Genomic DNA, 26,307 nt, shown 5'->3' on the forward strand with positions numbered 1-26,307 from the left:
GCAGCATTTGTATTAGGATAATGCCCAGAGGCTCCAGCTGAGATCAGGAGACCACTGCGTTCAGAGCTGTACACACACACACAGGAATTTACCATCCAAAGGCCCCCCCAGAGGGGCTGTTACTTGCCCTCACTCAGTGACAGAGCCAGGAATAGAACTCAGGTTTCCCAGAGTCCCAGTCCAGTGCCCTACACACCAGGCCACAGTGTGTGTTATGGCAGTTCCTCCTCCTCCCCTCCCCAGCCACCTGCCCCCCATGTCCAGTGCTGCTGCTGAGAAGCACTGCTTAAAGGTGACGAGGAGTCAGCTGCCTTAACCACAGCCCCTGCTGCTTCTCCAGCTCCTCCCCAGCAGCACTGCCCTGGAGCAGAGCACAGTGCAGGCCCAGGGGAGGAAGAGAGCAGCCCAGCCAGCAGCAGCCATTCCTACTGCCCCATAGCCAGCAGCACCCTTCTCTCCCCTCTCCCTCCGCCATACTTCACACACCCAGGATTACCCACAGCTCCGGGGGGGACCTGAAGGATTAGAATAATAGAATCATAGAACTGGAAGGGACCTTGAGAGGTCATCTAGTCCAGTCCCCTGCAAACGAGGCAGGACTAACTATTATCTAGACCATCCCTGACAGGCGTTTGTCTAACCTGCTCTTAAAAATCCCCAATGATGGAGATTCCACAACCTCCCTGGGCAATTTATTACAGTGCTTAACCACCCTGACAGTTAGGAAGTTTTTCCTAATGTCCAACCTAAACTGCACCTGCTGCAATTTAATTTGAATGTGGGACTGGAGTTCAGTGCTTTGGGGTTTGAGGTGCAGACAGTTTGAAGTCCCCTGAATTGAGCAAATCAGGATCAGATGTTGTCCAAAAAGCAGACAATACTGGCCCTGTCTCCAGTGCAGGCAAGGGCAAGACACTGGCAGGCGGTGGAAGGGTCTGGCTGGCACAGAGAGCAGTGAGCCTCTCCTGGCCACCACACAGCAAGGCAGCAGCTGACTGGCCACAAGCGCCAGTCTGGGCATGCTTACTACAGCACTGGTGCTAGCTTGCATTTCCTAGCAAAGGGTCGTGTCCAGGCCCAGATCTGCCCACAAACATCTGCTAGCATCAGTGGGAGTTCTGGCACATGGATCAAGGCTCGGAGAGGGCCCTAAATCTTAGAGCTCTGAGTAACAGAATGCCAAGGGCAAGTCTCAGCATCGGTAGCCTCTTTCCCCACCCACGAGTCATGTTGGAGACACACACATACACACACACACAGAGGATATATTCTCTCTCCAAAGGGCAGGCTCTCATCTGGGGGAAAGACCCACCAGCCTGGTGGTCAGGGGGCAGTTCACCTTTACTGGCTGATCCTGAGCCGGATCAAGTTGTTCTCCTCCCTTCTCTTTCTTCCGTTTCTGTTTCTTTTTCTTCTTTTTGGCTCCACTGTCATCCACTGGACTTAAGCCGCTAGGGAACAAAGTAAACATCATTGGAGCGTTTTCTGAGGGCATTTATACAGTCTCAGCATCTCGAGAGAAAACAAAGGGCTCCCTGTTCTAAGTCAGACCCGAAGATGCATCACACCTGCTCCAGGAGCCTGAATAATCCACAAACAAGGAATGCAGCCAAGAGTGCATTTCCTGGGCTAGTTTCAAGCCCATTTCTTAGCGACGGCACTTCCCAGAAAAAGCCTCTAATAAAGGAAGGTTAAAATATTCATCCTTTTTCAGACTGGTACCGCTGCCCAGCGCTGCAGGATCTGAGCACCTTCTGCCTGACACAGGCTGGCGAGAGGGAGTCCCCAGGGGGACAGAGGCTGGGGCTCCCCTCCCACTCTGGGAAAGGCGGACGCTGTGAATGTCGTTCCAGTTATGAAGGAAATCAAAGAGGACGGTATCACAGCATTTCCTGAGGCTGCTCAGACTCTGGATTCATCTAGATTCCTCTGGGAGCTGCCTCCCCTGAGGATGTTCTGCCCCGGGCTCTGCCATGCTCTCTCCTGGGCTGTACACCCTACATGGCCCCCGAGGAGCTCCGCTGTATTGGCGGGGGTTGGGGTTCAGAGACCAAAATGTACGCGAACGCAGCGGAGACAATCTGTGAACTGCCCCACCACAGAGGGAATTTTCTGTTCTTCTTGCTTGATCTTACCAGTTTGGGGAAGTTAACGAATCTGGCCCATACTCTGTATTGGTACATCCATACCAGTGGCAGAGCTTGTGTGGGGGGTTCAGAGGCATTCCCACCCACGCACAGAGCAATCAGTAGGTGCCCAGGAGACCAGCGGCACAGGGAATGCTGGTAACTAAGAATTCCAAGACACAAGCCAATCTCCACACTCCTCCTTAAACGTCAGAGCTCCCCAAGCCATGGCTCATCGGGCTGATGTGGCTAAGGCACTTCAGTTTCATAGCAAACAGTACCCAAGGGAGCGGCCAGCATCACACCCGAGGGCCTTTGAGTGCCCTGACCTGAAGGATTAGGTGCCCGTTTTACAGCTGGGTGAACTGGAGCTGGCCTTTCAGCAAGATTGCATGAGACTCGAACCCACAACTTCAGCATTGACCTTCAGCCACCGCACCTGAAAACCATATTAACCCTCAGCTGCTCCTCAAAACCACAGGGACTAACCTGCAGGATCTGAACAAAACACAGAGAGAAGGAACGACGTCCTGCCCTGTGCAGAGCATATGTAACACCAACTAGCAGGGGCAGAGAGAAGGAGCAGAGAATGGAGTAGCCAATTTGAGAGTCACACCTTTCTGCGGTAACCCTTGGAGGCAGATCACCAGCCCTTCCCCAAAACATCCCGATGCCCCGGGAGCTGAGCAGCGGTCAGGGCAGCCAGGGAGGCCAGACAGGAGGTTAGCAGTCCTGGGACGGGAGGACGTTCTACCAAAGGGACCCTGAACACAAGGGCTACAGGAGGCAAATGAGTAGTGCCCTACCAAATTCATGGCAGAAAAAAATGCGTCTTTTGTGTGCTTTTACCCTGTACTATACAGATTACATGGTGCAGACCAGGGTTTCTGAAAGTGGGGGTCCTGACCCAAAAGGAGGTCACAAGGGGGTCGCAAGGATAGTGGGGGGGGTTTGCGATATTGCCACCCTTACTTCTGCTCTGGCTTGAGAACTGGGTGGTCAGAGAGCCGCGGTTGCTAAGTGGACGCCCAGGTCTGAAGGCAGCACCCTGCCAGCAGAACAGAAATAAGGGTGGCAATGTCATGCCATGCCATGCCACCCTGACCTCTGTGCTCCTGCCCGCAGAGCCGAGAGGCTGGAGAGTGGTGGCTGCTGGCCAGGGGCCCAGCTGCGAAGGCAGCGGCCCAGAAGGAAGGGGGCAATCCCACACCAGGCCACCCTGACTTCCGCACTGTTGTTAGTGGAGACTCTGCCTTCAGAGCTGGGCTCCCAGCCCGCAGCCGCCGCTCACGGCACAGAAATAAGGGTGGCCACGACCCTCTTACAATAACCTTGTGACCCCCCCAACCCCCTTTTGGGTCAAGACTCCTACAGTTACAACACCATGAAAATTCAGATTTAAATATCTGAAATCATGAAATTCATGATTTTCAAAATCCTATGACCGTGAAATTGATCAAAATGACCTGTGAATTTGGTAGGGCCCTTCACACGAGGTGAGGAGAGAGCAAGAAGTCTTTTGCTCCTCATAAGTCAGGTGACACATGCCCAACAGCTCCTCTTGAAATGCTTTACTGTCCCAGTGGAACCAGCCGACCCAGCCCCTGGCAACTGACACCCCTTCGGACAGTAAGACACAATATAACCCAATCGCATAGCACAGCTAGGCTGCCCAGGCGCCAGAATTTGACCAGCACAGGCCTAGCCAGCTGCTGCTCAGAGCAAGCAGCAGGAGACCCCGGAGGAAGCCAGAAAGGGGATGTTTTGCAGCAAGTGGAGAGAAGAGGCACCTCAACCGCACACTCAGCCAGCAGCCGATCCGCCCTCCAGCCCCAGACCTGCACCCAGACCCCTGCTGAGCTCACAGGTCAGTTGGTTTGCAGACCCCAGAATACAGAGCATTTCTTTGGGTGTCAGCCAAGAGCTGCATCCTTCACAAACTGGCTATTATCTGCACTGGGCAAGACCTGCACAAGGAGAAATTCTGGGCATGGCTACACTGGAAACTTCAAAGCGCTCCCGCAGCAGCGCTTTGAAATGCGAGTGTGGTCGCGTGCGAACGCTGGGAGAGAGCTCTCCCAGCGCTCCTGGTACTCCACCTCCATGAGGGGATTAGCTCCCAGCGCTCGGAGCCTGTTTACACTAGCGCTTTATAGCGCTCTGACTTGCTGCGCGTGGGAGGGGGGAAGGAGGTTGTGATTTTTCACACCCCTGAGCCAGCAAGTTAGAGTGCTATAAAATGTAAGTGTAACCAATTGGTCACGCAATCACAGTCATGAAGGTCGCTATCTTAAAACAAAAAAACTTCAAATCCAGACTCCAGCGAGAAACTGCTGAATTGGAATTCATTTGCAAATTGGATACTATTAATTTAGGCTTAAATAGAGACTGGGAGTGGCTAAGTCATTATGCAAGGTAGCCTATTTCCTCTTGTTTTTTCCTACCCCCCCCCCCCCAGATGTTCTGGTTTAACTTGGAGAGTGGTCAGTTTTGAAGGGGTTTTACCAGCAGGAAAGTGAGTTTGTGTGTGTATGGGGGTGGGTGGGATGTGAGAAAACCTGGATTTGTGCTGGAAATGGCCCACCTTAATTATGCACATTATAGGGAGAATGGTCACTTTGGATGAGCTATTACCAGCAGGATAGTGAGTTTGTGTGTCTGGTTTTTGGGAGGGGGGTGAGGGGGTGAGAGAACCTGGATTTGTGCAGGAAATGGCCCAACTTTATTATCATGCACATTGTGTAAAGAGTTGTCACTTTGGATGGGCTATCACCAGCAGGAGAGTGAATCTGTGGGGGGGGGGGGGTGGAGGGTGAGAAAACCTGGATTTGTGCTGGAAATGGCCCGCCTGGTGATCACTTTAGATAAGCTATTACCAGCTGGACAGTGGGGTGGGAGGAGGTATTTTTTCATATTCTCTGTGTATATATAAAGTCTGCTACAGTTTCCACGGCATGCATCCGATGAAGTGAGCTGTAGCTCACGAAAGCTCATGCTCAAATAAATTGGTTAGTCTCTAAGGTGCCACAAGTACTCCTTTTCTTTTTGCGAATACAGACTAACATGACTGTTACTCTGAAACCAACCAAGCCCTGAGTTACAGGACCTTAGACAGGACTGTGAACTGAGGGGCCATGTCTATGAACTACCCTCAGCTCCCGGGTCTGCCGCGGAAACCCCAGGCACTCAGCACCTTGCAGAGTCGGACACCGTAAGTGTATCTAACGGTTACGCTGCCAATTACAGGAATGGAGAATTAACGAAGAACAAACAACAACATAATATCGGGGCCTGGAAAACGTACTGGCACTTTCTAGCTGGAGAACTAAGCTCACTAGCCAGGGTAAAAACTAGAATTTAAACACTTCCTAGCTGCTGTAGCCAAACTCACTGCACTCACCAGGGCTCCTGGCATCCCTCCACACACCCCCTGCGTGCCACCAGGGACTCCCTGCACCTCCACCCTACCTCCACAGCAGGGGCTCTGCATGTCCCCCATTTCAAAGGCTCTGGGTACCTCCCATCCCTCCTTCCCCCCCATAGTAGGATCCTCGGTTCTCCCCGCATGCCAGGGGCTGTGCGTCACCCGTTTTCCCAGTGCCAGGGGGTTTGTGTGCCACCCCATTCTCCCCTCCCATTCCATTCCAGGGGCACTCTGTAGGTTAGAGTGTCCATTACAGGAAGTTGTTCCGGAATAGCTGAAGAACTCAATACGGAGATAAGCCCCGAGTCATTCAGGGTGTCAAGGAAGGAAATGGAGGAGGAAAGGCAGAGCTGAGATAGGGGTGGTGTTATGCTGGAAGGTGCTAATGGCTGCCATCAACCAGTCTTTGATTTACAGTGAGTTCCAGAGTTGAGTGAGGCTGGTCTACTAATCAGATGCCAGGGGCTTCACGGGTCCCCCGATTTGCATCAGAATCAATAGGGTTTTGTACCCTGGTGCCTAGAACATTCCCGACACTTTGGAATTGATCAGAGACAGTGTTCAAGAGACAGACACCAGCATGCCGAGCGTCACACCTGGCTCTGCTCAGCCAGGAGGTGAAACGGTGGTGGGCGGCCCTGGAGCTATCCACTGGGCCAGCAGAATGAAAATCGGGGACGGAGGGAAACGATGATCAGCAGAAGCCCCCACCATCCTCCCAGCAACCAGGGGGCTCTGGGGCCAAGGAGCGTGCTCCTTTTCCTGTCCTTCCCTTCCCTACCAACGATGGCACAGCACTGGGCTGCCACCCAGTCTGTGTAGGAACATCACCTCCCAGCTGCTGGGCTGCCACCCGCAGCTCTCGTAGATACTTCTCTGGCTCCCACTGCCATAGACTTGGGAGTCCCTCGCAAGCCTACGGGTCGTGCAGTGCTTCTGTCCCTACTGTAAGGCAGAGAGGCTGACTGTCTGTCCAAGGTCACGCAGGGAGTCTATGGCAGAGCAGAAAGTGAACCCAGGTCTTTTGAGTCCCAGGCTAGGGCCAAACCATGCAGCCACCCTTCTTTTCAAGAGCCTGGCTTCTGCCCTGTGCGTTGCTCCTGACAGTACAGCTCTCTTCAGGCCTCTGGCTATTAGGGCTGGTAAATTTTACAAGTTCTGTGCATGGGGCAAAGAGCTGAGTGGTGGCTGGGGTGGGAAAGATGGAAAAACTGACACCATCATTTTATAGCACCCTTGTGGATGCTCACTGAGTCACTGAACTTAGAGCCATGAGTGGTCACTGCTCTCAGGCTAAGACTGTGATTCCGCATCAGACAGACGCCTGCCCCCGCACGGGCCACGCTGACAACAGGGCCGTGCAGGCACGCAGATCCACCTGTACGCAGCTCAGCACAGGACTGGGGTGAACCGAGGAGCTGACCTGCTAGAAGAGACAAGTGGACGGAGCAGGGCAGAGAACGGAGGGAAAGGAAAAACAGACTGGCTGAGACACTGGAAGCCATGCAGGAGAAGGTTTAACGGAAGCTGGAGAGATGCAGTAAGTTACATTTTTAAAATAGGAGAGTGGGTTGAAAGTACACTCAAGTAAATACAGCACCCAGCTGTATTCAGACTCTCTCCCGAGTGAAACTGACCTGACTCCTCTTGGTTTCACTGCTGCCCACAGGGTTTCCAATAGCAGCAGCGAAACCTGACAAGACTAATCCGCTGTCAGGACCGCAGCAAGGCAAGGCTCCTGCATAGCCGCAGCCGCCGCACTGGAACCCAGCAGCCTTGGGAAGACCGTGCTGCAGCAGTGTGCGTCTGGGCCACGTCTTCACAGCCAAAAAGCAGCTCCCTAGTGAAAGCCTCGAGTCTGCCGAAATTAAGGGCATTTGCCTGGGAAAGATTCCTACTCAGTTACACCTAACTTCGCCTCCAGGATCTCTGCTCCTGATGGTCTCTCAAAGCCCAAGCCGGAGGCTCTTTGTAATTTATTTTCTGAACAGCTTGGCAGGTTTGAAAGCAGGTTGCTAGGCTGGGGGGGGAGGGGAAGGTCTTTTCCTTTGCAAACATCACATTTTATGCAGAAATCATTCAGACAAAAAGTGGACCCCACCCACCAGACTGACTGTACGGTCACTTCGCACAGTGGAACTGCCCTTAATAGCTCAAAACCATCCAGACAACACAGCAGCAGTTAGAGGAGACAGAACGAGCACACAGACAGTTTGCCAAGACACAGGGGGTAAAATCATTCATTGGTACCTTTAATAACCCCCCAGTGAGAGGAGCCCAAGTTCAGGGGAGTTTTGATCTGGAGGTTTAAACAGGGGACTGAAAAGCCACAGTCCTGAACTCTATTCCCAGCTCTGCCATTGCTTGCTGGGTGATATTGGGCAAGTCACTTCACCTCCCCGTGCCTCAGTTTCGCCATCGGTACAATGGGAATGTAGTTCACCTGCCTCACTGGTGAGACACTTTGGACCTATAAATGCTGCGTAGTACAGGTCTCATCTGCCAGATGGCACCTCCAGAAACACAAGACCCGCACGGTGTTCTGGGGCAGTGCTGCGGTGCTGACTAAGAGGAAAGTAACCAACATCACTTCCTACAGCAGTTAAAATATTCCTTGGAGTTCTCCTACCCAGTCAGCATGTCTCTGCTTATTGGGCAAGCCCTGAGGCGATCCCAGCCAGAGAGGGGCACAGCTGCAGTTTATGCCCGATTAAAAAAGTTATTTTAAAACGCACGCAGTGAATTTCCCCCCAACCTGCCCACAGAGAATTCAAATGACAGCTCTGTTCACAGGCCTTGGTGTATTTGCCCCAAAGGATGTTTGAATGCATGTTCAAACAGAGCAGTAAGGAGTCACCTTTTATTATATAGTGCAGGACTAGTAAAGGTCACTTGATTCACCCACATTTACTATAAACCACGCATGTCTTGGACCTTGTCTGTACTACGGGGACTCCAGGCGCAGGGCAGAGGCGCTGTATTATGCGGATGTAACCCTGTAGCTTAGTACAGCGACAAAGGGCTTTTTCTGTCTGTGTAGGAACATCACCTCCCATCTACGCCAGGGGTGAGGCCACCAAAGCTAGTGTGCTCGGGGTTAAAAGAAAAGGAGGACTTGTGGCACCTTAGAGACTAACAAATTTATTTGCGCATAAGCTTTCACGAGCTACTGCTCACTTCATCGGTGTTGGATTCTTCTGAGGGACGATACTATGTCAATCTACATTTTAAGCGTAGATTAAGCCTCAGAGTGATGTTCTACCCCAGAGCCTCTAAAGCAGCTCCTTGCTCCTGCCCAGACCTACTCTGTGTGCATCTCTGCTTATTTCCCATCAGCGCCTGTGTGGAAGAGCAGGCTGAGCTCCAATCTGTCTCATGAATCAAACTACTGGGCGAGTGCAGACTCTGCAATGCTTATTGCTGGTGGTGGCTGGCAGAGACGTATGAAGCAGAAACAAAATAGCTTGATTTTTCTGGCTGCCAGGCTGGGTTTTTGAGGGGAAGCAGTTAGAAGAATCCTGTCCTGATCTGCAAATGGAGCAGCTGCGATACGGAAGACACTAAGGGGGAATAACTAGAGACCTGCCATTTCTAGGTGGATACTTACTGTGGCCCAGGGAGGCTACCTGCACTAGGGGGCAACGCAAGCTCCTGGATGACAGAAATGTCTCCACTGGTGTTCAAAGGTATAATCGCCCTACTTAGCAGATGAGACCTTCAAGACGTTTAGGACCTTCACACTGCAGCCTTGATAATTAAGGGCAAAACTGATTAAGATCACAGGGCTTGTAGGCCAAGGGGAAGCATGACTATCAAACAGGAATCCCGATCTGTCTCAGAATTTCATCTGTTTTCTTTCCTTTGCTATGTAAAACCCCAAGGCTCTTCTTTCTCCACTTTGGTGCTGGAGAACAAGCATCGGCCTTGTCTACACGAGCAACATTTAACATCTTCAGAACCATGTGCTCGCCACGCATACGGACAAGGCCCTTCATGCCCACACTCAGACGATCTCCAGGCAGCAGACTGGTGCCAAAGGCCATTTCAGTGCCAATGCAGCTGGAGGTCGCTGGTGTAACAGCACAAAGAGTGCCTGCTTTCCTGTGGTACCACAGTACACCTGCAGCTTCTTGAGAGCTCCCTCCCTGAACGCACTCCACTGGGCTAGAATAGTTCCAGGTTAGCCATGGGGCAAATCTGCCCTTACTGAGTTTCTGTCTGAAGCAATGGGATCTTCCGAACAGTGCTCACAGGGTTCCATTTCTTTGAATCCCCGAGACTCTGCCAGATGGGGTGGGTCGGACACCCATTGTTATCATATTAGTGCAGGACATTTCTCGTAACTTTCCAAATTGCCCAGAGGATCTAAGCAGAAGCCATCGCTCCTCGCAATGAATTGAATTCACTCCCATCCAGGCTTTTAAGCTCTCTGCCTGGAAATTGATCTGGTTATTGCATATTCTAGGCAATGGGAAGTGCAGGAAAGGCTGCATGATGAAAGAGCTGGCTCACCCCTCCCTCCCACCGTTTGCGATGGATAGCATCTCGCACGCATGGCAGGGAGGGGGAAAGGAGCTAAAATCTCCACCTTGGAACTGACATTCAAACAAAGCATGATATACTATTTAAGTGAACTATCCAGGCAGGTTCCAGGCTAGATTTTACCTGGATGTGGAGGCATTCACTGCAAAGAGCATAATCAACCTTAACTGAAAACTGACTGAAATGCCAAATGCAACCAAGATCTAGAAATGCACCATCACTGAAATCCCTGGTTATACAGTCAGGACAGTAACATCATGAAACTCCACGTTTATTCCCCTTGTGACTTCAGATCTAACACCCTTCGTTTTCAAGAGTGCGTGGTGGGGACAGAATCTTTCAAACTGCCAACTCAACCTGGGTTTGCGGAGTCCTGGCTGCCTCAGAAACAGTCAAAGCTTAGCTGACACTTCTGATGAAGTAGAGCAGACTCTAGCTTGTTCTCCCTTGATTTTATCAGCTCCTACCAGGAGAAATACTTTGCATCAGTTAAGGCATCAGGTGTGACTCAGACACAGATGGAAGAGACACACTGGGTAACAAGGAGTTATTTTTTTTATAGTCACTTTTCTAAACATAACCTGAAATGCAAACCAAAGTCGCAGGAGTTTTGTTACTCAAAAAGTGAAAGAGAAAAAATCCAGAGAATAAAGGAAAGAAAATGGCACCACAGTCTTTCAGTTCTCCTTCAACACTGCCCCCCCACCCAAAAAGCTGGAAATGTAGTTGTAGATGCTCACATACCAGACTGAAGGACCTACATAAACTCCCCACTGCAGAGCTCAGCTCCCTGGTCAAAAAGATCCCAAACAACGGTCAGTCAGTGAGATCATTTTCTGTCCTGTATTTAGATGCTTGAAAATCTTCCGGGCAAGCCCACTGCTAATCAGGCCTGATACTTACACAGGTAATCTCATTAGAGTCCAGAGGGCTGTGAGAAGGAAGGCTGAATGATATTTTTAAGAGGCTGTCCAGATGGCAAATTACATGTTGTGGGGCAGAAAGCAAGAGAATGTAAATACAGCACTAAGTGTTACTGTGCTCTACACCAGTGTTTCTCAAGGGCCGGTCCCTGAGATCTTCCCTGACACCATTTAGGAAGGCAGCAAGCTGGGCTCTGGTGTCGAAAAGGTTGAGATACACGGCTCTATACCATTCAGAAACTAAACTCCATGGAGTTCCTCTGATGGGGGATTTACAGAGCACATCCCTTCATGGTGCCAGAGAAGGGGATGACTTACAAAATTAGAGAAGCTGCACCAACATTTCTAAACAGACCACCCAGAGAAGCCCCCGTCCGTCACCCTCCCCTGCTGCATTTATACCACCCAGGCATCCCAACCAGTTGTGGTCCAGCCTGTACAGACAGCACAAGGCAGTAGTGCAAGCTTCCCCTTCCCCACAGGGACAGCAGCAACGCCCACAACAGCTGCTCACTGTGCGGCTGCGGGCGGGGATTCTACATTGTGCACTGATGCCCACGTGGGAGAGCACCGTGTGACCCATGTCAGGTGTGAATCCAAAGTCTCTCGAGAAGAACATCACCACTGTGTTCCTGCTACAGCCTCCACTTTTGGACCACTCTACAACCCAAATAACGTCAAAATACTTCTTGACCGATACTGACAAGAGACACCACCGAAATGCAGCCATTTCAGGTACGGAGAGCGGCAGTCGACTGGCACACAGCACAATAGTGCCAATGACCAAGGCTACAACGGTTTACAGGCTTCCTATAGATGAGAGCACAATCAAGAATAGGACTTGTTTTATTTCTATGAACTTTTTTTTTTTTAAACTAAACAGTGATCAGAGAAAATATTAAACTACACTCGCTCTCTAGAAAAGTAAACCATTCAGCCTTATCACAGACTCTCTGAAACAGGCTCATTTGATACTTTACAGCACTGATAAACCAGTTCCCCTCTTTCCTACCCTTAAAAAACCAGTCAGCACTATTGCTAATAATTAAGTTAGACCTGGCTTTTTCAGTCTTGTAGCAAAAACACAAAGGCCCTTTGACAGGGAATGGGGCACCGAGGAGAGAGAGAGAACTCCTCAAATTGTTTTGCAAGTCCACTTAGCAAACAGTTGCGTGACAGGTGGTATATTAAGGCTGAATTTCAAAATGCTTCTCTCCACCCCAATTTGTTGTTTGATAGCATGAATTGTGGGCAGCCCAAGTAACTAGATTAATTAATTGTGTGCATGTTCGTCTAATACAAGCATGAGAAATCACAGAGCACATCCATCACCAACAATGAAACCGCTCAGATGGGGTTCTGGAATTTTTCATTTTCTTCCTCTTTGGTCTTTTCTCTTTCAGGGTCCTTTGAATGTGGGGGAAGGGTGTTTGGGTGAGTCGTCAAGGCATGTCTTCACTATCAATATATCTATGGACTCTGCTTTCGAACTTCATCGCCAGTCGAAACGAGTTTTAAAAACTTTCCAAACACCTTTGCGAAGTCTAGTCTGGACACCCCTGATGTCTGTTCCACACAGCAAATGTTTGACGTTCGTTAGACTATGCCCACACTACCGCTGTAGCATAGACACGTTTTACATCAATGGAAGGGTTTTGCTGTCAATGTCGTTAATCCACTGCTCTGAGAGCCAATAGCTACGTCCACAGAAGAATCCTTCTGTCCACCTAGCCACATCTACCCCAGGGGTCAGGCTGAAATACCTATGGCACTCGGGGTGCAAAATTTTTCACAGCCCTGAGAGATGTAGCTAGATTGACTTGAGTTTTAGGTGTAGACCAGGACTTCATCTCTTAACTGTCATGTGCTAATTCTAGGGAAGACAAGGTAATTATAGCTTCCCCATGTGAGGGTTTAAACAATAACTTGCCTTGTCTACACTAGGATGCTAAACTAGGTTAGAAATAGACTTTCTTCCCTAATGAATACAGGACCTGAGAGTTTAAAACTCATTTTGACTGGGAAATATAATTAGGAAACACAAAGCAGAGTCATCAGTCGTGATCAAACCCTGCTTCTCATTTCTGCTTGGATCTGCTCTTACAAACCAAATCATGTCAGAGAAGAAAGAAATTACAGCTTCCAAGCCCAGAGCAGAGCTAACCTTATTCAATTAAGATGCAGTGCCCCACCCATGAGGCAAATGAAATATTACAGCAAGGCTGTGTCGACACAAGAAAGCTTCTTCAATGTTTCCAGTCTGACCTTTTATTAGCTATGGTTTCTTCACAAGTGACATTGCCTAATAAAAGCTGCTGACAAAGAGAGACTGCTCTTCAGCTCATAGTATACCAACTACCTAATGGGGTCAAGGATATGAAAAACATAAAAAGTCTCTCAATTGAAGCTCAGATTTGCCCAGCACAAGCCAGGAACCGCTAGAAAAATGTGATCATACATGTGACTGTCAGCTCCAGTGTGTAAACTAAAATGCACACACAGTGGGTTCCAAAGAGGATGGTTCTAGACTATTCTCAGTGGTAGAAGAGGACAGGACAAGGAGTAATGGTCTCAAGTTGCAGTGGGGGAGGTTTAAGTTGGATATTAGAAAAAACTTTTTTACTAGGAGGGTGGTGAAACACTGGAATACGTTACCTAGGGAGGTGGAAGAATCTCCTTCCTTAGAAGTTTTTAAGGTCAGGCTTGACAAAGCCCTGGCTGGAATTATTTAATTGGGGATTGGTCCTGCTTTGAGCAGGGGGTTGGACTAGATGACCTCCTGAGGTCCCTTCCAACCCTGATATTCTATGATTCTAATGGCGGGTTAGGGGGTGTCTCTCCTTTAAGCTATCCACATCACTGAAGTTTTCTGTATCCTACTATGGACAGCAATAAGAAGATGGTGGAGCACAGAGCCCTAACATGGGTGCCATAAGCAGCCTTATACCTGGGACACTACAATTGCATTTCACACTAGGACTGTTAAAACCAGCCTGCCCTACTCCATACACAGATCCACAATATGAAACTGCAAAACAGCAAGATTCTATCCATGAACCGGCTTCCTCAAGCTGTTATTTAGGTACCAAAATAGCAAAGGCAGGATAAAATCTCCAGCATAAATATTCCATTAAAAGAACAGGTCATTACAAAAGCCCAATAGATTAGACAAGAATAGCAAAATGAGACCCTCACCCTTGTTTCCCTGATCTATGTGAGTAAATGAGGCCCAAGGTGTTAGTCAGCATCATACTTCAGAGGGGAAAAAAAATCCTGGCTCACACTGATCAGGAAAACCACACTAAAATCCTGTTTAATCCATGACTGTAGGTACGTGTGCACAGGGCCTAAAAAATTAAAGTTCCAAATACAGGTTCCGAAGACACTGCCTTTCTTAACTAACTCCAGTGTAACAGCCCAAGTACTAGAATAAAACCTTGGAATGAAACTTTAATGAAGTATTCCTATTCCATCTACAGAGCCAAGGGGTGTGCTACATGCTTGCTAACATGGAGAGAGGAGGAGCCGGTACATCAGGAAAGGGACACTGAGGAGTCAGTCTCTGTGCAGATAATAAGTACCCTTGCCAGTGTGGAAGAAAAACGCAGTCTTCACTCTTAGGTTGTTTGCAACAAGTCAGAGACAGTTTATTCTCACGCAATTGCAAGGGGAGAGTGCGCACGGACAGGGATTCCCCCTTTCTAGGCAGGTCTCTGCCAGATAAACAATTAGGGCAAGCATTTATACCTTTTGTTGCATACAATAATGATCAACAGCCATGTCTTGTTTATACATATTCCTTCCTGATATCTCACTTTTCTCAGCAGTTCCTGCTACAGTCTGCGTTCCATTCTTATCTAACACAAGGTCAAAACAGCATCTCTTACAGTTTTCCCACTTGCTTCGGCCCTCCCTTAAAGTCTCGAGTTATTAGAGTTTGCCTGACTCTTGCTCTATTCCTAAGAAAACTAAGATGTCTGTGTTCAAATTCCCTTTATCCCTTTTTCCTTCCACACCAGTTTGGGGCAGTAGGAAGGAATGCCTCTGAAGATTAGTGCCAGGTAAGCAAAACGGAGTTACTCAGTTTGGGAACATCCTGCTTTACTGCAAAGACAGGATCCACCTACAACCAGAGTCTTGTCTGCAGCATGGATCCATCCCCTCTTTTCTTGCTGTACATGATCTATTTTCTTACAGCACTGATGGTTTTGCAGCCCCTAGACACATCCATATTTTGCAAAACCCCTGATCCTTTTGATTTCTCGCTGTTTACAAAATTTCTGCTTTACACAGTAACCACTTTACAGTAATACATATTTGAATTGGTTCTTTAACACCTTCCAGCATGCAGAATGCAAAGCACCTGGCAAGTTATATTAGATGCAAGTCACTGCACCTTACATTTATGTGGAACCTTTCACTTATATTGACATAATATACATTACATGATATGTACTTGCTGTGCACAGGAGTCACTTCAGCCACCACTGGAGCTGCAAAAGTACACAGCAAACATGACAGCAGTTTGGGAGTTAAAACCTCAGATCGAAACTGCAGGTGGATTCAGGGGGGACAAATGTACTTTGCCCAGCTGAAACCTGGCCAGAGCCCTAGGTTTAACTCCGGTGCAAAGCACCCCAGGATCATTAATGACCACGACGGCTCAGGACCCCAGCTGAATGTTTTATCTGTGTTTTCCTGTGGTGAAGGTTCCCATGCTCAACCCCCCTTCCCTGTGCCCTCCAGCAGGTGCCTCTCCCAGGAACCATAGTGAATGGTGGCAGTACCCAAGCACCAGCAGGGGGCAACACCACCAGCCTCCTACTGGGGCAGTAGCGTCACCAGCAGCTCCCTAGCCACAGACGACTCCCACTCCGGGTCCACACGGCACTGCTCCTTGGAGGCTGCCCAGCAGAAGTCTCCCATCCACGCCCTGCTCAGGCCTGACCCTGCTCAGCTTGCGAGGCATGCCGCTGCAGCCCATGGGCCCCTCCCCTTTTGACTGGCAAAGACGTTAGCCATTCACAGTGTGGAATACCACCCTGCAGCCAATCAGGAGGCGCCAGTGGCGGAACTCGGCGCACTCCCGGCCGCAGCCTCTCTCAATGGGGCTGGCCGGCTGCGCTCTGTGGGGCCGCTGGGGCCCCTCTTACCCCCGGTTGTAGCTGTGCTCTTCCTCGTTCTCGCAATCGCTGCAGTGCTCGTGATCATTCTCCTCCCAGGACGATCGCTGGGGCCTCGACGGCGGCCGCCTCACTGCTGTCTCACTGTCGTCCGCCATCTTGAAACGGGGCCTCGCCGGCTGCCGCGCCCCCACAGCTAGGCGCGCCACGATTGGGCGGTGCCGCGTGGAGCATGCTGGAACTTGTAGTCTGCAATGAGATGAACGCGGAAGAGCCCGTTAAAGCGACAGGGACTACAATTCCCATAAACCTTTGGGAGGAGGCTGCCGCGGTAGATCAGTCTGTACATGAGTGGATGTATTCTATGATGAGATTACTGGTTCTGTGGATGAAGGGAAAGCAGTGGATGTATTGTTTCTTGACTTTAGCAAAGCTTTTGACACCGTCTCCCACAGTATTCTTGTCAGCAAGTTAAGGAAGTATGGGCTGGATGAATGCACTACAAGGTGGGTAGAAAGCTGGCTAGATTGTTGGGCTCAACGGGTAGTGATCAATGGCTCCATGTCTAGTTGGCAGCCGGTATCTAGCAGAGTGCCCCAAGGGTCGGTCCTGGGGCCGGTTTTGTTCAATATCTTCATAAATGATCTGGAGGATGGTGTGGATTGCACTCTCAGCAAATTTGCGGATGACACTAAACTGGGAGGAGTGGTAGATACGCTGGAGGGGAGGGATAGGATACAGAAGGACCTAGACAAATTGGAGGATTGGGCCAAAAGAAATCTGATGGAGGTTCAATAAGGATAAGTGCAGGGTCCTGCACTTAGGACGGAAGAACCCAATGCACAGCTACAGACTAGGGACCGAATGGCTCGGCAGCAGTTCTGCGGAAAAGGACCTAGGGGTGACAGTGGACGAGAAGCTGGATATGAGTCAGCAGTGTGCCCTTGTTGCCAAGAAGGCCAATGGCATTTTGGGATGTATAAGTAGGGGCATAGCGAGCAGATCGAGGGACGTGATCGTTCCCCTCTATTCGACATTGGTGAGGCCTCATCTGGAGTACTGTGTCCAGTTTTGGGCCCCACACTTCAAGAAGGATGTGGATAAATTGGAGAGAGTCCAGCGAAGGGCAACAAAAATGATTGGGGGTCTGGAACACATGATTTATGAGGAGAGGCTGAGGGAGCTGGGATTGTTTAGCCTGCAGAAGAGAAAAATGAGGGGGGATTTGATAGCTGCTTTCAACTACCTGAAAGGGGGTTCCAAAGAGGATGGCTCTAAACTGTTCTCAATGGTAGCAGATGACAGAACGAGGAGTAATGGTCTCAAGTTGCAGTGGGGGAGGTTTAGATTGGATATTAGGAAAAACTTTTTCACTAAAAGGGTGGTGAAACACTGGAATGCGTTACCTAGGGAGGTGGTAGAATCTCCTTCCTTAGAGGTTTTTAAGGTCAGGCTTGACAAAGCCCTGGCTGGGATGGTTTAACTGGGAATTGGTCCTGCTTCGAGCAGGGGGTTGGACTAGATGATCTTCTGGGGTCCCTTCCAACCCTGATATTCTATTCTATGATTCTATGACCACGGGCATGCTGGGATGTGTAGTATTCTTCTTAGTAGTCCCTTCTTGAACAAATTCATCTGATGAAGTGAGCTGTAGCTCACGAAAGCTCATGCTGAAATAAATTGGTTAGTCTCTAAGGTGCCACAAGTACTCCTTTTCTTTTTTCTTGAACAAAGGGGCTAGCAATTGTGACCTTAAATTGGTCTTGACTGCTATGTGCAGAACCTATCAATTTTTGACCAATAATGAGGCTTAAAACTATGAAGGTTTAAACACAGGTAACGGGATCTCAGAGCCTCCGAGGGGAACAGAAGTACTACATTGTGCAGTGGGCCAGGTGGATTATGGGAGGTCTCAATGATCAAGAAGGAAACTCAGTCCCACCACGATGTACTGCATTGCACTGGGCCTTCTTAAGCTTTCCAGACAGGATCCTGTTTTTCCTGAGTTCTATGAAGAACCTCAGGATGCTGTGCAATGAATGGGGAAGTACATTACGGGAGGGGAGATGGTTCACCTTTCTCAAAAGCATCAGGAATTGCCAACTGGACACTAGACTAGTTGGACAAATTATTTAAACTGGTGCAGTAAAAGATGGAGACTAAGACTGCTTTCTGCAGTTACCAGGAGGTGAGGTATTTGACTGGTATCGGAACTACCTGAGCCTCAACCCACCTGAGAAGGTTTTCAATATGAGGATGCAATCTCCTACTTCAGGTTTTCAATTGTTGAGGGGACCTATTCAGAGGTAGAAGGAGAAATCTGATTAGGAAATATTTGTGGCATCACTTCTGACATGCCCTTAATATGGAAAACCTTGTATCATGTATGGTATAAAGATATCTACTTTGGTTGCATCAGGTATGTAAGCTGCATGCTTATTTGTCCCCAAACAGATGGACAAAGGCAACACATAGTCCTGTGCCTGTAAGGATCCAATATTGCATTTTTCTTCTTTCAGGGCAACTCTGGCAAATTGCAGCTTGCACAGATGGCCAAAGCACACTTGTGCACTGAGCAGAGAGACAGCAGTCATCTCGCCTGCCCTGTGTTCGTTATGCTGGCTGGGTATAAAGTAACAGATTAGTTTTAAAAACCTCTCTCCTGCAATCAGATCCAGGTGGACAGACCCCTGCATCTCTGGGCAGCCTCCTGGGCCGGGAGGCTCTGCAGAGGTCCAGGTCCCTGTGGGTCCAAGCACAGACCAGGGCCCGCTGGTTCCTACACGCTCTCGGCCCTGGCTACACCCACAACCCCGCCCCTGTCCTCCACCCACCCCACGGCCCGGTTCACGCGCCCCGCCCCCCTCGGCCCCGCCCTGGGCGCCGCGGGGCGGGGCGGGGCGAGCCGAGTAAGAGCCGCAACGATTGGCTGAGCGGGCAGAGCCGGGTTCCTCTCCGCCAATGAAAGGGCAGGACAGTGGCGGGGCTGAGGGGGGCCCCGGGTCAGGGGTGAGGGACCGACGGACGGACGGAGGCTGAGGTGGGGGCCGGGCCAGATCCGCCGGTGATCCCGCTCCCGACACGTGACCGCTCGGCCCGGCGCCCCCTGCCACGGGGGGCGGTCACCCCGCGGCACTGGCAGGCCGCTCGGCCCGGCCGGGGCAAACCGCCCCCCCCGCCCCGGGCCCGCTCCTCAGGGAGCGGCTCTGCCCTCCGCCGTCCCGGGGCCCGCATCGTGGCCCGGGGGGGCCTGTCCCGTGGCTGGGCGGGGGACTCCCCGGGCCCGGCCTGGGCGCGACGTGCCCTGTCCCCGGGGCCGGACTGCGGGCGTGTCCCCTGGAGCGAGCGCTCGGCGCCGCGGCTCCTAAGGCCCCGTGGGCTCCAGTCCGAGGCGCCGGGGAGCTCGCCCCCCCCACCCCCGGAGAGCAGCTGGCGTGGCGCCCCGCCCGCCCCGAGCCGCCTGCGGGGCCCGCCTGGCCCAGGGCTCCCCCCACGTGCCTGGAAGGGTTCGCCTCGCGGGCCCGGGGGGCAGTCCGTGGGCAGGCTTTTCAAGGTGGGGAGGCTAGCACCCCGGAACGGCAGTCTGGAGGGGAGTGGATCCGTGTTCTGTCCCCACAATGTCTTGTGGGGGAGAGGGCAGGCCCTGGCTGTGTCCCACTGCTGTGGCGTGGGGGTGGAGAGGAGAGCAGGACCATAGTGATGCACAACATTGGGCTGGCTGTCAGGGCGTGGCCTCGCCCGGTCCCTTCTTCCTAATGGAAATACCTGGCCCATGGCAGGGGCTGGAGCATGTGCATCCCAGCTGCCAGGGGTGGGATGGGGACTGCATGGGATGCAAGCCACCGGAGTGGGGGACCAGCTGCCAAGGAACTACCATCAGTATGGAAGTAGAAGCTCCTGGGATTCTCCTTCCCACCCTGGTGCCAGCTGCCCCTGCTCACCTTGAAACTCCCTCTCCTGTTCATCCGTCTCTCCATTCACTGGTACTTCTGCCCTTCCTCCCAGTTCAAGAGTCTAGGTAGACAATCCCATCAGAATCAGGATGTTCCATTTAAAAAATAAAATGGGATGAGTGATACTGAGATGGGCTGGCCTTGAAAAGTTTGAATATTGAGCTGCTCGCAAGTTAAGATCAAACATTTTGGTTTGGGGCCCATTCCTGGGGCCCATTCCTTGTGTGATAAGGGGCCAAGGAATCAATATTCACCAATTCCTAGATTATTTTTTCAGATCAGAAGGGAAAATGATTATCCATTTCTGTGATTGTGATCCTCTAAACTGACCTCCTGAATTAACACAGGCCATGACATCTCACCTAGTAAGTTTTGAATGAAGCCCATAAGTTCTGTTTGAATTATAGCATATTTTTTTAGAAATATATCAAGTCTACAAGTAAAGACTTCAAGTGATGGAGAATCCACTGCATCCCTAGGTAAGTCATTCCAATGACTAACTACCTTCACTGTTAAAACTATATGCCTTATTTATAGTCTGAATTGCCTAGCTTCAACTTTTGTCCATAGGATCTTGTTATGCTTTTTTCTGGTAGATTAAAGAACCATTTATGTTCAGAAATCTCTTCTCCAGTGGTCTAGTCATTTCTTGGATATGCTAAATAGATCGAGCTTCTTTAGTCTCTCGCTATAAGGCAGGCTTTCCAGACCTCACATCATTCTAGCAGCTCTCTTCTGAACCTCTTCCAATTTTCAACATCCTCTTTAAAGTGTGGACACAAGCAATGGATACAGCCTTCCAATAAACTCCTCCAAAATGCTGTACAGAGCTGATAATCTGTATTCTCCTGCTTAAGTATCCAAGTATCATGTGTGCCCTCTTAGCTATAGCATTGCACTAGGAGCGTCTTTTCAGTGGGTTATGTACCATAACCCCATGTCACTACATTCCAGGGTACAGTCCCCCATCTTATAAGTGTGACCCTCACTCTGTTCCTCAGCATATGACCTTACATTTGACTGTATTAAAACATGCTGTTCATCTGAGCCCACCATTTTACCAAGCAATCCAAATTCGTATGTATAACTGATCTGTCCCCATCATTATTTACCAGTCTCCCAATTTTTGTCATTTGTGCATTGGACTAGTAATGATTTTATAAAAAAAAGTACTTGTGGCACCTTAGAGACTAACAAATTTATTTGAGCATAAGCTTTCGTGAGCTACAGCTCGCTTCATTGGATGTATTTTCCACTGAATGCATCCGATGAAGTGAGCTGTAGCTCACGGAAGCTTATGCTCAAACTTGTTAATCTCTAAGGTGCCACAAGTACTCCTTTTTCTTTTTGCAAATACAGACTAACATGGCTGCTACTCTGAAACCAATGATTTTATATTTTCTTTCAGATAATTAAAGATATTCATAGATTCCAAGGCTAGAAGGGAGAGTTGTGATCCTTTGACCTCCTGCATAACAAACCAGAGAACTTCCCCAAAATAATTCCTAGAGCAGATCTCTTTAGAAGTATATTGAATAGCATTGAGCTGAGAACAGATCCCTTCAGGACCTTACTAGAAGCACTCTGTAGGGCTTTGATTCCCCATATACAATTTCTTCAGTTAACCAGTTTTTAATCCATTTAATATGGCCTACATCAGGGGTTCTCAAACTGGGGGTCATGGCCCCTCAGGGGATCACAAGGTTATTACACGGAGGGGTTGCAAACTGTCAGCCTTTGCTCCCAAACCATGCTTTACCTCCAGCATTTATAATAGTGTTAAATATTTAAAAAGTGTTTTTAATTCATAAGGGTGGTTGCACTCAGAGGTTTGCTGTGTGAAATGGGTCACCAATACAAAAGCTTGAGGACCACTGGACTACATTTTTGTATGGTAAATTTTTAATCAGAACATCAAGAAGGTCCTAGTTTGAGCAGGGGGTTGGACTAGATGACCTCCTGAGGTCCCTTCCAACCTTGATATTCTATGATTCAGCACTAAATCAAGCACCTTATGGAAATCTAAAAGGTAACTGTTAACACAGTCCTCCTGCACTGCCAACCCCTCAGCCCCAGTCCGGAGCCTCTTCCTGTATCCTGAACTCATCATTTCTCGTCCCACCCCAGAGCCTGCACCCCCAGCCAGAGCCCACACCCCAGCCCCCAATTTTGTGAGCATTCATGGCCCGCTGTACAATTTACATACCCTGCTGTGGACCTTGAGCCAAAAAGTTACCCCACCTGTGGGGTAAGTGATGACTCAGGGTGCAAGGGAATGGAGAATTAGGCCCTAATGTCCGGATCCAAAGCTCACTGAAGTAGGAATGCATGGTTTGGTCTTCCTCAGCTGGCAGCAAGGTGACTTGTCAGAGTCTTGTGAAAAACTGACTTCACTATTAGTAGTCTTTCTATTTCTGATTTCCTTATTAATCCCTCCTGGATCTCGTTACGTTGCCTGACCCAGTCTGCTTTCCTAAGCTTTTTTGAAGAACAAGTAGGAACATGCCCTTGCCTCTCGTTCCAAGCAGTATCGGGATACTTGAGTACCTCCTTGGGTACTGACAGCAGCAGAACTAGTGAGTTTCAGTGCAATAGTTATGCAGGGCATCTGGCATTGGCTTCCTTCATGTTACAGCCTGGCACAGTTTCCCCCTTTGAAGAGTTGCCTCCAACTGCCACAGAATCTTCTGGAAACGCCCCCCCATCAGGCCTCTGGCATCACTAGTTCACGGCCTGCCTCTATATGTCCTATTTACAGGACTATGAAATTTGATCTATATGATAGATACACATACAGATCACCAGCGAAAAGGAAAAGAAGCACATCCAGTGCCACCCTTTAATATGTAAGTAGCCAAGATTTGCAGATGAGATGTACCACTCATGGTTATTAAAAAGAACAGGAGGACTTGTGGCACCTTAGAGACTAACAAATTTATTTGAGCATAAGCTTTCATGAGCTACAGCTCACTTCATCGGATACATTCAGTGGAAAATACAGTGTGGAGATTTATATACACAGAGAACATGAAACAATGGGTGTTACCATACACACTGTAATGAGTGATCACTTAAGATGAGCTAATACCAGCGGGGAGGGGGAATCTTTTAGTGACAATCAAGATGGGCCATTTCCAGCCGTTGACAAGAAAGTCTGAGGAACAGTTTGCGGGGGGAGGAATAAACATGGGGAAATAGTGACCAGAGAGATTGAAGTGTTCTCTGACTGGTTTATGAATGTTATAATTCTTGACGTCTGATTTGTGTCCATTTGTTCTTGGTCACTCGATTACAGACCTAAAAGTCGCAATATTACAACAAAAAGACTTCAAAAACAGACTCCAATGAGAGACTGCTGAATTGGAATTAATTTGCAAACTGGATACAATTAACTTAGGCTTGAATAGAGGCTGGGAGTGGATGGGTCATTACACAAAGTAAAACTATTTCCCCATGTTTATTCCTCCCCCCGCACTGTTCCTCAGACTTTCTTGTCAACTGCTGGAAATGGCCCACATTGATTTATCCCTACAAAAGGTTTTCTGCCCCCCCGCCCCCTGCTCTCCTGCTGGTAATAGCTCATCTTAAGTGATCACTCTCCTTACAGTGTGTATGGTAACGCCCATTGTTTCATGTTCTGTGTATATAAATCTCCACACTGTATTTTCCACTGAATGCATCCGATGAAGTGAGCTGTAGCTCACGAAAGCTTATGCTCAGATAAACTAGTTAGTCTCTAAGGTGCCACGAGTCATCCTGTTCTTTTTGCGAATACAGACTAACACGGCTGCTACTCTGAAACCTGTGGTTATTAAAGACTCTGGAGCTCTTTTTGCACAACTAAGTTAATACCAAAATGTGTTGATCAAACTCTCTTGGATAATTATATTCTGACTCCTTAAATTCCTTCCAGTGGTTTCTTTTGGATCTGTTAATTTTTATTGCGCCTGTACTGCTGATCAGTGGTAATTTGTGCTGGAACATGATGGACACATCCCTCTTGAGGTGGCTGTGTGTGTACACACAATGTTTGGAGCTGGCTAGTAAAATTTGACAACCATCTTAGTGAGCCCTCTGGATGAAAGGTACTATATAAATGTAAGCTTATTAGGTTTATAGGCATAGCTTCACTTCCTTTTTAATGGAGGGAAGGGTTACACCTTGTGGGCAACCAACCCAACTTCAAGCAGCATCCTTATGGCCAGGGTTCTCAAACTTCATTGCATCATGACCCCCTTCTGACAACAAAAATTACTTCACAACCCCGGGGGGGGACCAAAGCCTGAACCTGCCCGAGCCCCACTGATCCAGGCAGGGGGCCTGCAACCTGCGTCTTGCTGCCCAGAGCTGAAGCCCTCAGGCTTCAGCCCTGGGCAGTGGGGCTTGGGCTTCGGCCCTGGGCCACAGCAAGTCTCAGCCAGGCCTGGCGACCACATTCAGAGAGAGTTGTGATCCACTTTGGAGTCCTGACCCACAGTTTGAGAACCATTGTTGTACAGTAATTGGAAGTGGGGGAGTTGCATTGTATGTAAGAGAGAAGTATGACAGCTCAGAGCTCCAGTATGAAACTGCAGAAAAACCTGAAAGTTTCTGGATTAAGTTTAGAAGTGTGAGCATCAAGGGTGATGTCATGGTGGGAGTCTGCTATAGACCACCAGACCAGGGGGATGAGGTGGACGAGGCTTTCTTCCAGCAACTAACGGAAGTTACTAGATTGCAGGCCCTGGTTCTCATGGGAGACTTCAATCACCCTGAGATATGCTGGGAGAGCAATACAGCGATGCACAGACAATCCAGGAAGTTTTTGGAAAGTGTAGGGGACAATTTCCTGGTGCAAGTGCTGGAGGAACCAAGTGGGGGCAGAGCTCTTTTTGACCTGCTGCTCACAAACCAGGAAGAATTAGTAGGGGAAGCAAAAGTGGATGGGAACCTGGGAGGCAGTGACCATGAGATGGTTGAGTTCAGGATCCTGACACAAGGAAGAAAGCAGAGCAGCAGAATATGGACCCTGGCCTTCAGAAAAGCAGACTTTGACTCCCTCTGGGAACTGATGGACAGGATCCCTGGGAGAATAACATGAGGGGGAAAGGAGTCCAGGAGAGCTGGCTGTATTTTAAAGAATCCTTATTGAGGTTACAGGGACAAACCATCCCGATGTGTAGAAAAAATAGTAAATATGGTAGGCGACCAGCTTGGCTTAACAGTGAAATCCTTGCTGATCTTAAACACAAAAAGGAAGCTTACAAGAAGTGGAAGATTGGACAAATGAGGAGGGAGGAGTATAAAAATATTGCTCAGGCATGCAGGAGTGAAATCCGGAAGGCCAAATCACACCTGGAGTTACAGCTAGCAAGGGATGTTAAGAGTAACAAGAAGGGTTTCTTTAGGTATGTTAGCAACAAGAAGAAAGTCAAGGAAAGTGTGTGCCCCTTACTGAATGAGGGAGTCAACCTAGTGACAGAGGATGTGAAAAAAGCTAATGTACTCAATGCTTTTTTGCCTCTGTCTTCACAAACAAGGTCTGCTCCCAGACTGCTGCACTGGGCAGCACAGCATGGGGAGGAGGTGACCAGCCCTCTGTGGAGAAAGAAGTGATTCAGGACTACTTAGAAAAGCTGGATGAGCACAAGTCCATGGGGTGGGATGTGCTGCATCAGAGGGTGCTAAAGGAGTTGGCAGATGTGATTGCAGAGCCATTGGTCATTATCTTTGAAAACTCATGGCAATCGGGGGAAGTCCCGGAAGACTTGAAAAAGACTAATGTAGTGCCCATCTTTAAAAAGGGAAGGAGGATGATCCTGGGAACTACAGGCCAGTCAGCCTCACCTCAGTCCCTGGAAAAATCATGGACCAGGTCCTCAAGGAATCAATTCTGAAGCACTTAGAGGAGAGGAAAGTGATCAGGAACAGTCAGCATGGATTCACCAAGGGCAAGTCATGCCTGACTAACCTGATTGCTTTCCATGACGAGATAACTGGCTCTGTGGATGAGTGGAAAGCAGTGGACGTGTTATTCCTTGACTTTAGTAAAGCTTTGGATACGGTCTCCCACAGTATTCTTGCCAGCAAGTTAAAGAAGTATGGGCTGGATGAATGGACTAAAGGTGGATAAAATGCTGGTTAGATTGTCGGGCTCAACGGGTAGTGATCAATGGCTCCATGTCTAGTTGGCAGCCAGTATCAAGCGGCATGCCCCAAAGGTCAGTCCTGGGGGCT

General features: G+C 49.3%; 2 protein-coding genes across 5 annotated transcripts in view; one reads left to right on the top strand and one right to left on the bottom strand.

The window, feature by feature from the left end:
• Positions 1-18,380, bottom strand: part of NMT1 (N-myristoyltransferase 1) — a 38,372-nt gene extending 19,992 nt beyond the window's left edge. The window contains exons 1-3 of the mRNA XM_084615684.1: positions 18,372-18,380; positions 16,169-16,387; positions 1,340-1,451 (exon numbers count right to left, since the gene is read on the bottom strand). Coding sequence (XP_084471810.1) covers positions 1,340-1,451; positions 16,169-16,296 — 240 coding nt within the window. The 5' untranslated portion in view covers positions 16,297-16,387; positions 18,372-18,380. The remainder of the gene's footprint in view (positions 1-1,339; positions 1,452-16,168; positions 16,388-18,371) is intronic.
• Positions 1-26,307, top strand: part of DCAKD (dephospho-CoA kinase domain containing) — a 135,066-nt gene that overhangs the window by 94,761 nt on the left and 13,998 nt on the right. The window contains exon 2 of one of the 4 annotated variants that reach the window (XM_084615687.1): positions 19,158-19,178. Coding sequence is in view for 2 of the 4 variants with exons in the window: in XM_084615685.1 (XP_084471811.1) it covers positions 19,756-20,121 (366 nt within the window). In the remaining 2 variants the exon portion in view is untranslated. Of the gene's footprint in view, positions 1-16,479; positions 16,645-19,157; positions 19,179-19,590; positions 20,122-26,307 lie in introns of those variants that run through there. The other 3 variants (XM_084615686.1, XM_084615688.1, XM_084615685.1) reach the window with 3 other exon arrangements.

The sequence above is a fragment of the Lepidochelys olivacea genome (assembly GCF_965140295.1).
Source record: "Lepidochelys olivacea isolate rLepOli2 genome assembly, chromosome: 27".
Taxonomy (NCBI): Eukaryota; Metazoa; Chordata; order Testudines; family Cheloniidae; genus Lepidochelys; species Lepidochelys olivacea.